Source organism: Triticum aestivum, chromosome 5B (genome assembly GCF_018294505.1).
Source record: "Triticum aestivum cultivar Chinese Spring chromosome 5B, IWGSC CS RefSeq v2.1, whole genome shotgun sequence".
Classification (NCBI taxonomy): domain Eukaryota; kingdom Viridiplantae; phylum Streptophyta; class Magnoliopsida; order Poales; family Poaceae; genus Triticum; species Triticum aestivum.
The window spans coordinates 274,182,583-274,195,580 of record NC_057807.1 but is presented as its reverse complement, the minus strand read 5'-3'; the positions used below and the strand labels follow the sequence as shown (position 1 = coordinate 274,195,580).

Below are 12,998 nucleotides of genomic sequence, written 5' to 3'. Positions count from 1 at the left end.
ATCAAGACCAAATCTAGAGTTCACCAAGAGTTGAGGGACGAAAAGTATATTTTTCTCTTTTTATAAATACCTGATCACGCACTCAAAAACTGTACAACTCTGATACGTGAAAAATTACTTAGATTTTAAGTAAGGTAAAATAATGGATTGTATTAGCCTGAACAATATTTTATAGTATAATTCCAACTAAGGCTCCGCTTGGTATGGCTGTAAGATTTTACACCCGTATTATTTTACAGGTGTATTTCACAGGCCACAGCGTGATTTCCACCTGGAACAAAAACAACGGACGGAGCTGTGTATATTTTACAAGTGTATGTCCCTGTGAAACGACGATCCAATCAGGCCCTAAAAATATATTTTATAGTATAGTAATTTCTGAACTTACATACACATTCAACATTAGCAGAATGAGATGCATGGTTGTACTGATGTATAAAACGCCAGCTATATTCAAACATTAACAAGAAGCAGAACCCTTCATCACTGCCATGTTGCATTGTGCATCCAGCTAACTTGTCAAAAGTAGTAGCTTAGATACGAAAGGACTGCGAAGACAAGACAGCTAACCATTACGGCAGTATTCCCTCAATTTCGTCCTTCTTCTCGATTCTTCTGACATTCTGTAAAAATAAGATCCCCATTACGCCCAAATGCAAAATCTCCCTTTCTGCAGTATATTTCCGTCATATTCCGAATCATCCTGACGGGGATCGCAGATGTAAGGAGATGCAAATCATGCAATAGGCACTGAAAAGATGGCACAGCAGACACAGGCTTCTCGGCTGAGATTCGACAAACTTTGGTCATTTTGTCTTCTATACCGTCCTTGGCACTTTCTCTGACGGTGCAACTAACACTAGGTGGCCCATTAACATGGCACCGTCATGTATGAACAATAATCTGCAGATTAATGGTACAGGCATTTCAAGTCCGAGATTCATATTGTTGGGATTTCATTTTGATGCACTGCAGTGCTGCATGTCAGAACTTTGTTCCAAGTTTTACTACAAGTTAGATCAGGCTTTCAGCCAACCCTCAGCTGCAACTAACTGAACAACACTTCATCTCCACTGGCTCTTACTTGCTTCCGGCGACAGTCACTTGAAGAACTGAAAAAAAAGCATCTACATTTCCCCTGTGTAAAACGAACAGAGGTTCGTTGATCATCGACTCAGCGCGGGCTACGAAGAACATATCAACGGCGTGTATGGCCTCCAGCAGATCCGGTCCAGAACGACGACGAGGGCCATGATCATCGTGCAATCGGCGTCCGGTTGCACCACGAGGCTGAAGACGTCCTCGCCGAGCGTCAGGGGCGCCGTGTCAGGCGTCGCAGCTGTCCTCGCCTTCTTCCTCGCGATCCTCGCCACCTCTTTGCCGTCATGGGCCCTGCGGATCTTGCAGTTTCTCCTCCGGAAGCAGCCCTCGATCCAGAAGCCTGGGGACTGGTGGCCAGTGGTGCCATGGTCTGATGCTGATGCGTCGGTGGTGGTGGTGGTGGTGGTGGTGGTGCAGGCTGAAGACATGTAAACTTCTGCTTCACGGTTGTTCTGCAGGACCGAGCATTTCCTCACCGAGAAGAGCTGCTGTGATCTTGCCCTCTTTGCTTGGCCTTCTTCTGGTGCTTTGTAGCAGTTCCATTGGTCGTGCATGCTGATGATCTGTTACGGCACAACGGAACTCTGTCAGCTGTTACTCCAACTAGTTGTCGTTGTTTTCATTGAAATTCCTCCCCAAAATGAGACAGGAAATGGGGTTACAACGTACAAAACCCACATTCTTGTTTTATCAATTTATTGGTCTGCTATAGATGTTGGTAAAATCACTGCCGTAAGAACATTGCAAACTACTGTATGAAGAAATTGGGAGCGGCTCCAGTGCAGATAGGATGCAAAGTTTCAGATGTGTTCTGCTGTTATATTACAAGACCGAAGAAATTGACAGAGCACAGTGCAGACAGGAAACGAGGGTCGGTTTTTCTTCTACTCATTTTCAGTTGTGTACGTTATGAATTCAAAATTGAAACGGCATGCGTCCCAAACAACTAGCCGGTGGATGTGTCACAGGCAGCTCGTGGAGGCAATAGCACGAATATGTTGTGTGCGTCCATCAGAGGTTCAGTCGATTCGATCAAACCCCTAGATTGTTTAACAAAACTAAAACCCCGGCGCCGAGATAAGAGATGAAGCCAACAATCGTCTCTTTGAAATTCGTCGAATGGGAAGAACCTGACCTGCGGCCTGAGGGAGAGGAGCGGCGCGCCGTGGCCGTCCATGAGCGTGAGCTCGCCGGCGAAGATCTTCCGGCGGCGGGAGTAGTTGTCGACGCGGAAGGCCAGCTCGCCCCCGGCGTCGTAGACGGAGAAGCCGTCGGTGCCCTGGAAGCCCATGCTGGACCTCATCCAGACCGTGTAGCACGCCGCCGAGGCAGCCGCGCCGGCGCCGGCGCCGTGTCGCAGGAGACGCCTGGAGGCCTCCGCGTTGGGGTGTATGCGGCTCATGATCGCTGTTGTCTGGTCCGTCGATGCGATCGAGGAGCGCCGTTGGTTTTATATTTCAGCAGGCCGTGGGATGGAACGGAATGGAGCGCGACGGAGCGGCTCTCGGTGTGTCCGACGTTGCGTCTGCGTTGGGTTTTCGGTGGGGCATGCGAGTGACGTGGCGCCCCGCCTTTATGAGTGTGTTGGGCGCATGCGTTGGAAGATTCTGTAACCCTAGGGCAGGATAGGGTAGGCTTTAGCTTGGCGAGGGAACCTTCTAAGAATGTACTGATGAGAATGGTTTTCGATCCACCGTGGATCGCACCTTATCCCCGGCCGGCTCATCAGGTGGACTCTCAAATGGGGCATATTTGCCGGCAAAAGAAGAACGAAAAATATGGGGTACTGCTGTACATGCAAGAACGGGTGTTCATGCTTCCCTTATTCACAAGTAGGAGAATCAAGGGCCCTGAGCCCTAAATCAGACACGGTATCCGTCCGCGGACTCATAAGGATCAATTCCCGGACAGTGATGTGAAACAGTGGGAGCCGGTTATCGAACCGTGTCCGCATTCATTTTAAAATAAATTTAAATACACTGGATAAATTTCATCAAACACAACGGAATCCAGCATATTTCGGACATAGTTTACATAAAACAAACAATATTTCACCCGTTTCGCTAAAGACTTAAGAAAGACCTACTTCGCGCCTTTACGCGGCAGAGAGGCGACGCCTACTCCTGCTTCACGCAGTAGTGCGGCGAGGAGTTCGGCTCCTCCTTCACGTTGCCCCGCGGCGGCAAGTGCGGAAAGGAGGCGTGGCTGCTGCGACGACCGCTGAGGAAGACATGCTCGGAGAGCAACGGTGGCGACGCAACGATTCAGAGCCGCCGCCGCCTACCAACGTGGAGAACCACGACTTGGGCATGGTGTGGAAATGATGGTGTCGCCGGCGCCGGAGCGGAGAGGAGTGGAGAGGATCGAAGAGCAGTTCGGTGCGGACAGAGCCGGAATCCTGGTTAAATAGGTGCGGCGGTCAGGTAAGGGACTGGATGATGGCTTCAACGCGGTGAAGCAGACGGAGTAGGCTTCTCGTTCACCACGTCTCGATTGAAGCGGCGCCACTCGCTCGTCCGGTCGCGTCGCTCTGACCGGCATCAATGCCGGTCCGCCAAGTCCGCTCTCAAGTGATGCTAACCGATACGAATGCACGACGACCGCTTCGTGTAGGAGGGTTTTTCGGGCGGGAGGGTTTTCAGGTGGGACTGGGTTGTCGGATGCGCGTGTGGCAGTGGTCCAGACTCCTGCAAAGCTCCCTTCGTTTGCCTCTGTTTTGTGTGAAAATAGAAGTCCGGGCCGGTCCACGGGCCGATGTGGTACCGCGTTGGATGGCAAAACATGTCCTGACACGCTTGGTTCGGACGGTTGCAAGCGGTTTAGTGCCCGCGTTGGAGATGCTTTAATGTCATCGAGCCTCTAAATTAGATCTACTAGATGGCACCCACACATTGTTGTAGAACTGGATATATAGCTTCTAAATATTGTGTAGAATACTACTCCCTTCATTCCAAATTATAAGATGTTCAAACTTTTTTTTTTGAACTGGATGTATGTAAACGCATTTTAGTGTGTTCATTGACTCATTTGAGTCTGTATGTAGTTCATACTGAAATATGCAAAACATCATATAATTTGGAATAGAGGTAGTAATTCAATCCTTATGATTTCAACTATGTGAGAATTTCTACATAAGTAAAAGAAATTCTAACATGAAAAGTAGTGCACGTCGTAATTAAATACAATGTGATTCAAAGTCCATTTTAAATGCACTAATTCATGTTGCATGGTCCAAGATTTTCATGCGTAGATCGGACGGATGCTAGTGGATCAAGCGAATACTCTAGCGGCTACAATAATTTTGATAACGTTGAAGCACACAATATATGATAATTAGAAGCAGTGGGAATCACTCACTTATGACGTATTTGGTAGTCTGCATCCAGCTCAACCAGTCCTTGGCGATGCAACTTTGGCATGTTTGGCTGTCTAGGCTGCATCATATTTATGGCCCGCATGAACCTCAAAGCACCCCTAGGCCTAGACGAGGGGGAATGACCGAATGAGACATTTTTTCAAAGCCAGGATCCAGCGAGCCACACGTGCCCCTAACCTGCATGCCTGCGGAAGCACGGGAGACGAGCGGGACATCTCGAATCCGCCATAACCCCCACCCTCTCTCCCCTAATCGTCCAAATCTCATTCACACATCACTATATGACAGTCGCTTTGGTCTCACTGATTCCGCTCCACCACTGCGTTGTCTCAATCCTTGCTCCGCCAATGATGAGCCCCATCGACACTGGCTCGACAGCTTGACGCGTGAGGGGTGTGTGTGTGTGTGGAATGGACCCGTTTAGTTACCAATGACTCTGAAGTCTCCTTTCCTGTTTCTGTACGAGGCTACCGCGCGTGCTATCGACCGCTCATCGGCCTTCGTTGCTCCTCCAGCGGCTATGTGCAGTTCGTCTACTATAGCAAAGACGTGGATGGGGGCTGCATTGTGATATCATGCAAGTGCATAGGGATCACATGAATCGATCTTTGTCTCTCATAGAGTTTAAATAATAGATCCTGCAAGTTAATTGTTATTCAAAGCAAATTGAAAAACTGTTGAAAATATTGAGTGATTGTAATGAACGAAAATGTAAACTGTAAAAGTAAAATTAAGTAGCGCGAGGCATGAGTAACAGTTTAGGACTAAAACGTTCCCATGGAGTCTGGATTCCCCACCAGCATGTATCTAACACGATCGATGCCTGAGCATAATTCTAGGTCAAATTCCAAAGCCACTTTATATGTTTCTTTTTGTGGGAGGAGCCAGGTACAACTGTGGGCATACATGTAGCAACCCCGTATCATACACACCCACTATCATTCATCCCCACTCCTGTTACCAAACAGTAATTAAGGGTCTCCTCGTGGCGCAGCTAAAGCAGTCTGGTATTTATACCCTCTTGATGCGGTGTTGCGGCGGCGGAGTTCTTGGGTCAATTCCCCATCCGTAATCCCTCTGGAGGCTAGTGTTCTTCGTTCTGGGTGTGTTTCTAGATGTCTTCATTCCCTCGCCGATCCAATTGCACGGGACGAAGTACTTAACCAAGAATAGGCAGCGTTACGCAGTATGACCGCTGGTACGAGCATGTGTGCTCGTACCATACAACGTCTTTGGCTCTGGAGCCTTCTGTGTGAGCTGTTTCTTCTCCATCATATGCCACCTTTGTATGGTAGAGTGATATCACATTAATTAATGTGATTCATTACCATCAATTGGCCTTCTTTCCTTAGACGCCAAATAGTTCTCGTGCAAAGTATCCTGGTGAAAACATACAAAAGAAGGTACACGGTTGTGATAAAATCCTAAGGATCCTAAGCTACGGAACGAAATTAATGGCAGAAATTATCACAAAAATTGGACTCATATGTTGGAAACATGCCCTAGAGGAAATCATGTGATGATATTATTTATCTATATATTCATGAGTTATTTGTATTGTCCTTTAATATCATCACTGATATTGATCGGGATCATGAGGGACTTGGAGTAGTTGACCTTGAGACCAGTGTATGCAACATATAACGAAGCAATAAATTTCTGATGTGATGTATAAGGCATCCACTGTAGGTAGAACAAGGATTGTGTCATCTGTATATTGTAAAATTGGGAAATCAGGACATGAGGTGTGTTGAAGTGGTGGCTCAGGCAAGTTCTTATGCATAGGATCATTGAACATATATTGTTGTAGATTAGTAGCCAGTACAAAAATCAATGGAAGGAGAAGGTCTTCTTGCCCGACTCATCTTTTGCAAAGGAATTGTTTGCTAGGTAATCCATTCAGTAGAACCGAAGAGAAGCGAATGATATAATTCATCTTGGTCCATTGAAGCCGTTTGTGACCAAAGCCTTGAGCAGACATGATATCAAATATAATGTAAAATGCCTTTTCAAAGTCAAATGCCTTTTCAATGCCCGCTGAATGTTCTCCTTATTTGACTAGTGACATTGATGCATATATTCAAAAGACCATGCCAAACAGTCTTGAAGACACTTGTTCAGAAATCCATATTGATTCTTGTGTACCATTCTGAGAACATGTTTTTTGTATTTTTTTGCTAGTATCTTGGGATGATCTTTAGGGTGCAGTTGAGTAGAGAGATAGATCTGAAATCTTCAGGTGCAGTTGTAGAGTACTTTCAGGGGATTGGAGTAATGAAAGAGTAATTGATGCTTTTCATATTTATATCCCCTTAGTGGAAATATTCAATCATTTTGTAGAAGTCAGGAGCAATAATATCCCAACATGCTTTAAGGAATGCAACATTGAAGCCATCAGGTCCAGGAGCCTTATCATTTGGCATATTCTTAATAACATCATATTTCCCTTCCTTAGTAAAAGGAGCCTCCAGTTCTTCAGTATTGTGTTGCAGCAAAGCATCCAGGAGTAGGAGGTTTTGTGTTTCAAATGTGCTTCCTAATCTATCTCTGAAAGCTCTGAATAAGATAGCAGTTTTAGTCTGGTGATCATGGTGTTCAATCCCATTACTCCCTTCGTTCCCTTAATTTTATCATGGTCACTTCATATTTTTATATCTGACTTTGACCATTAATTTTATCAACACAAAATGAATTAGAGCATCTACAACTGGACTTGGCAAATCCTGCGCCTCATCTCAAATCCATACAAACTCATGCAACTACATCAACGCACACGCATCGTCTGGCTACTACATCACACTATAGTAAACATGCCATCGGACTACCAAAATTTGGCATGTTTGGCTATGGTGGAGTTCATCCACGACTGTCCTTGCCCTTCACAGCGCCCTCATCGTTCTTCTTGCGGAAGTACCAGTCGAAGACGCAGTACGAATCGAGCCGGATCTGCTTGTCGCCGGAGCTGTCCTTGTCGGAGCTGTCCTCCTTCTCCTCCTTCGGTTGCAGTCCGGCCATGGCATGGACCGCCCAATTCTACTCACGGGCGAGGGCGTGCGTGTTCCTCCGCTGTCATTTCTTCACAATGCATGCGGGCGCGAATGGCTTCCACCTCTGCGGCCGCCCCCACCGTCACATCAGCCGCCTCCGCCGTAGCCATTTCCGTTGCGATACAGGCCTCGGCGACCCTTATCCTCTCCTTCCCACGGCGGGCCGCCCGTTCCCGATGGGACTCATACTTGAAGGAAATATGCCCTAGAGGCAATAATAAAGTTATTATTTATTTCCTTATATCACGATAAAAGTTTATTCTTCATGCTAGAATTGTATTAACCGGAAACATAATACATGTGTGAATACATAGACAAACTTAATGTCACTAGTATGCCTCTACTTGGCTAGCTCATTAATAAAAGATGGTTATGTTTCCTAACCATAGACATGAGTTGTCATTTGATTAACGGGATCACATCATTAGTAGAATGATGTGATTGACATGACCCATTCCGTTAGGTTAGCACTTGATCGTTTAGTATATTGCTATTGCTTTCTTCATGACTTATACAAGTTCCTACAACTATGAGATTATGCAACTCCCGTTTACCGGAGGAACACTTTGTGTGCTACCAAACGTCACAACGTAACTGGGTGATTATAAAGGAGCTCTACAGGTGTTTCCAAAGGTACATGTTGAGTTGGCATATTTCGAGATTAGGTTTTGTCACTCCGATTGTCGGAGAGGTATCTCTGGGCCCTCTCGGTAATGCACATCACTATAAGCCTTGCAAGCAATGTAGCTAATGAGTTAGTTACAGAATGATGCATTACATAACGAGTAAAGAGACTTGCTGGTAACGAGATTGAACTAGGTATTGAGATACCGACGATCGAATCTCGGGCAAGTAACATACCGATGACAAAGGGAACAACGTACGTTGTTATGCGGTTTGACTGATAAAGATCTTCGTAGAATATGTAGGAGCCAATATGAGCATCTAGGTTCTGCTATTGGTTATTGACCGAAAACGTGTCTCGGTCATGTCTACATAGTTCTCGAACCCGTAGGGTCCGCACGCTTAAGGTTTCGATGACAATTATATTATGAGTTTATGAGTTTTGATGTACCGAAGGTTGTTCAGAGTCCCGGATGTGACTACGGACATGATGAGGAGTCTCGAAATGGTCGAGACATGAAGATTGATATATTGGAAGCCTATATTTGGATATCGGAAGTGTTTCGGGTGAAATCAGGATTTTACCGGAGTACCGGGAAGTTACCGGAACCCCCTGGGGGCTTAATGGGCCATAGTGGGCCTTAGTGGAGAAGAGGAGAGGAGGCCAGGGCAGGGCCGCACGCCCCTCCCCCCTAGTCCGAATAGGACAAGGAGAGGGGGGCGCCGCCCCCCTTTCCTTCCTCTCTCTCCCTCCTCTTTCCCCCCTTCTCCAAGTCCAACAAGGAAGGAGGGAGTCCTACTCCCACCGCGTGCCTCCTCCCTGGCCGGCCGCCCCCTCCCCCCTTGCTCCCTTATATACGGGGGCAGGGGGGGCACCTCTAGACACAACAATTGATCTCTTGATCTCTTAGCCGTGTGCGGTGCCCCCCTCCACCATAGTACTCATCGGTAATATTATAGCGGTGCTTAGGCGAAGCCCTGCGATGGTAGAACATCAAGATCATCACCACGCCGTCGTGCTGACGGAACTCTCCCTCGACACTCGGCTGGACCGGAGTTTGAGGGACGTCATCAAGCTAAACGTGTGCTAGAACTCGAAGGTGCCATAGTTTCGGTGCTTGATCGGTCGGGCCGTGAAGACGTACGACTACATCAACCGCGTTATTCTAACACTTCCACTTTCAGTCTACGAGGGTACGTGGACGACACTCTCCCCTCTCGTTGCTATGCATCACCATGATCTTGCGTGTGCGTAGGAATTTTTTTGAAATTACTACGTTCCCCAACAGTACTCTGCTCGATAGGTGATGGGGAAGGAGAGGTGTTCCGACCGGGACCGCGAGGATCCAGTACCAGAGGACCCGAGCGCCCGGTGAGCCGACGCTAGGTGTCGCGGTGGATGGATCCGTCCGTCGGCCGGGCACTGTCCTCCCGCGAGCGGCGGAGTGCAATGCGGACTGTCATTGCCTCCTCCAACCCACACGGGACGACACCCTAGTCGACGGATCCGGACTGGTCGAAGTCTGATCCACTGCCTGCCAAGGCGGAGAAGGTCACAAACCGCCGTAGGTGAGCTCGGGTGACGAAGGGGAGTGGGGTGGACTTGCTAGGGTTTGCTCTAGTGAGAGGATGGGGACGAATATAAGTGGGATCGGGTGGGCCAGCATGGGGCGGGTCCGATGTGGCGGGCGTGCCTGGGCGCCCCCATATCCGCCCCATATTTGGCTGGATATGGGGGGTGCCGATCAGACCGGGCGTTTGAGGGCCGTTTGAGGGGCCCGTCTGGGTCCAAATTTCGTGACCGGGCAGCAACCGGGCGGCCTGCCCGGGCGTGCGTTTGAGGGGTCCGGTTGTAGATGCTCTTATATGCCACAAAAAACATTTCATTGGACGCACATTTCAAAGAACTTTCCGATGATATGTTTTTGATGACAATTAATCCATATTTTCTTGACCAAAATTGTAAGACAAAGTTTAACACGAAAAATGAAGTGACCTTGTATAAAGGAATGGAGGGAGTATCATATTTAAGTATAGATATGTGAATTATTTTTGTACTTTATAGTTGTTTTGGCCTAGAAAAACTTGGTATTAGCTTCCCCGATTTTGACAAATCTGATAATTGCTCTTTGCTTAAAATAATTTATTTATGGGATGAATTTTACTCCAAGTGATCTTTCAGTATCATCATGCCATTTTTTTCTTCTACTGTGGGTTCTTTGTATTCTTCGAGAGTGTCATAAAATAGGATGAGGTAGTTTGTACCTCTAGTGATGCCTTTCAAATCAGTTTGAACTGATTGTGCTCCAACTAGTAATTTTCGCATCTAAAGATGTTTGATTTGAGAATAGAGGTACCAGTCTTGATGACACAAGTGATATGACTAGAAGATGTTCTAGTCAAAGGGGTGGCAAAAGTGCTAGGATTGTTGAAAGTCCAAGCTTCAGATGAGAAGATCCAATCCAATTTCTCCAACAAAGTTGCCTCCTGAATAATTCTCTTCTCTAAGTGTAACCTCTGCCTTTAATGGGATTTCCATAGTGGAGAGTAACTTAGACTAGTAACATGTATATGTTACTACCTCTAAAGTGGGGAGTAATATATGTGTGGTGTCATGCCACACTTGATTTATTAGGTTATAGACTCATCTTGTCTTGGTATGTGTGATGTTACTCACACTACTAGTAACTAGCTATGTTATCACATGCCTCTCTTTCTTCATTAATTGCTTGTCATGTCATCTATTTTATCTAGATATATGTGATGTTACCATCTATGTTACTCCTACTGTGGGTAGTCTAATAGCTTCATTGAACAAGAGCATGTCCTGGATGTTACCACCCTCTATGTTTCTGCTGCTAAGGCTAGCCACAGTGGGAGTAACTTCAGCAGTAACATCGAGCCCAACTCAGCAAATTTGCTTATGTGGCAATGAGTTAACGAGGAGAGAGATAGTTTAAGTAACTTAGCTAGTTACTGTAACATCACATGTCTCAATGCAATATGAGTCTATAACCTGATAAATAAAGCTTTGCATGTTACCACACTTATGTTAATACCCACTATGAAGGTACTCCCTCCGTCCGAAAATACTTGTCACCAAAATGGATAAAAGGAGATGTATCTAGAACTAAAATGCATCTAGATACATCCCCTTTTATCCATTTTGATGACAAGTATTTCCGGACGGAAGGAGTAGTAACATAGTCTAGGGATATGTGTATGTTACTAGTGTACTATGTTAGGCTAGTCATAGTGGGAGTAACATAAGTAGTAACATAGATGCCACATAAGCAAAAAAGATGACGTGCCATGTAATTAAAGAGGAGAGAGACAAATAGAGTAACATAATATGTTACCATCACATAGCGGTTTCCAATATAAAATGAGTCTACAAAGCAATAAATGAAGATATGCATGTTACTACACCTATGAAACTTCCCACTATAAAGGTGGTAATATGGACTAGTAACATATGTATGTTACTAGTCTAAGAGGGTGCTTGGATACGTTTTAGTCACATGACTAAAACTAGTGGGACTAAAACTTGCTAGCCTCACCCATGCTTGGATACAAATACTAAATAGACTAAAATCGAGTTAATGAGCATTTATTATCCTCCAAACCCTCCAATCCAGAACTCGCATGTGTTAAAGGAGGGGAGTTAAATGAGGAGAGAGAGGACTAATCCATATTTTAGTAGGGTTCCCCTGACTAAAAATTTTTAGTCTCAAGACTAGTTTTAGCCTCTCTTTAGTCAAGGGTGATTGAAACTTTAGCCTCTAAAAGAGACTAGTTTTAGTCAGACTAAAAATAGTCCCTTGGATCCAAGCATGCCCTAAGTTACTCCCCACTATGACTAGCCTTACACTGGTTTCATTGTACAGTAATTAAGTCATCTTCACACATGCATCTAATTATGTCTCCCCGAGCACGCTATGCCCGACTAACTTTTTCCTAGGGATACATATACTACTGGTAGGTGGTTAACCATCAGTAATCACCGGGACGAATAATTACCTGTGCAAGCAAGCGTGAAAAAGCCCAACATGCCAGAAACATAAAATAAAATCTTGTTCCTGCCTTGGTGGGTGTGGTTGAAGTGGAGTTCTTCGATCCTGGGATAGGGAATTAGGTCATGGCGGCCATGGTCGTCATGCATGCGTCGATGGATGGCCCTCGATCGATCGAGCTGTTGCATCACAAACAGCGGCAAAGAAACTAGTGGCGAAATCAGCATGACTAGATCAGTCACCATTAGTCTTCCTTGTACGGAAAAGTACGTGCTGACAACGAACAACTTGCTGAATTATAGAAGGGTTGTTTGGGATCCTCCTCGATCTGATTCTGATTTGATCGCTAGCTGGGACTAAACGCGCATCCACTGCAGTCCACTACATCTGCTACGCACGTACGTAATAGGAGAAAAAGATTCTTCATTTTTCTTCTTTTCGACAACAACCGGTCTACCCCTATGCATGAAATATTGTGTGCAACTTGCATTCATGGCGACACGACGCATGGGAAAATAAGGTTGCTTTCGGTTTCGCCGTAGCAGAAGAGAAAGATCTACAAGCTCCTCGTTGCAAATGTTCAGTAGTGCCTGGTGTGAATTAGTGCATGTAAGGATTTCCAATTACACACATGAAACATTTAAGCGTGTACATTCCTACCTGTACGTTATCTCAAATTTGGATCAGCTGCATTTGACGGTCAAATGGAATGTAGATGCCTGGATCAGCTACAGGGCCAAAAGAGAATGTACATTATCTCTAGAGATGGTCTCGGTCGAGTGAAGACTCAGGTGAGAACACGGCGTCAGCTAGCTCTTGGCCCGTGGGATCACTTTC

At 45.9% G+C, this 12,998-nt stretch overlaps 1 protein-coding gene across 1 annotated transcript; it reads right to left on the bottom strand.

The window, feature by feature from the left end:
* Nucleotides 1-930: 930 nt before the first annotated feature.
* Nucleotides 931-2,540, bottom strand: LOC123115966 (protein LURP-one-related 5). The gene is made up of 2 exons (XM_044536994.1): nucleotides 2,237-2,540; nucleotides 931-1,664 (listed from the first exon to the last, which is right to left on the bottom strand). Exons 1-2 carry the CDS (start codon nucleotides 2,501-2,503, stop codon nucleotides 1,185-1,187), a joined length of 747 nt encoding a protein of 248 aa, XP_044392929.1. The 5' UTR covers nucleotides 2,504-2,540; the 3' UTR covers nucleotides 931-1,184.
* Nucleotides 2,541-12,998: the final 10,458 nt, after the last annotated feature.

Bases quoted from the DNA above. Each gene is read 5' to 3' on its own strand.
- LOC123115966 (XM_044536994.1), bottom strand. From the start codon at position 2,503: ATGAGCCGCATACACCCCAACGCGGAGGCCTCCAGGCGTCTCCTGCGA. The intron at 1,665-2,236 runs GTCAGGTTCTTC...GTGCCGTAACAG, and splicing joins TCCTCTCCCTCAGGCCGCAG to ATCATCAGCATGCACGACCA.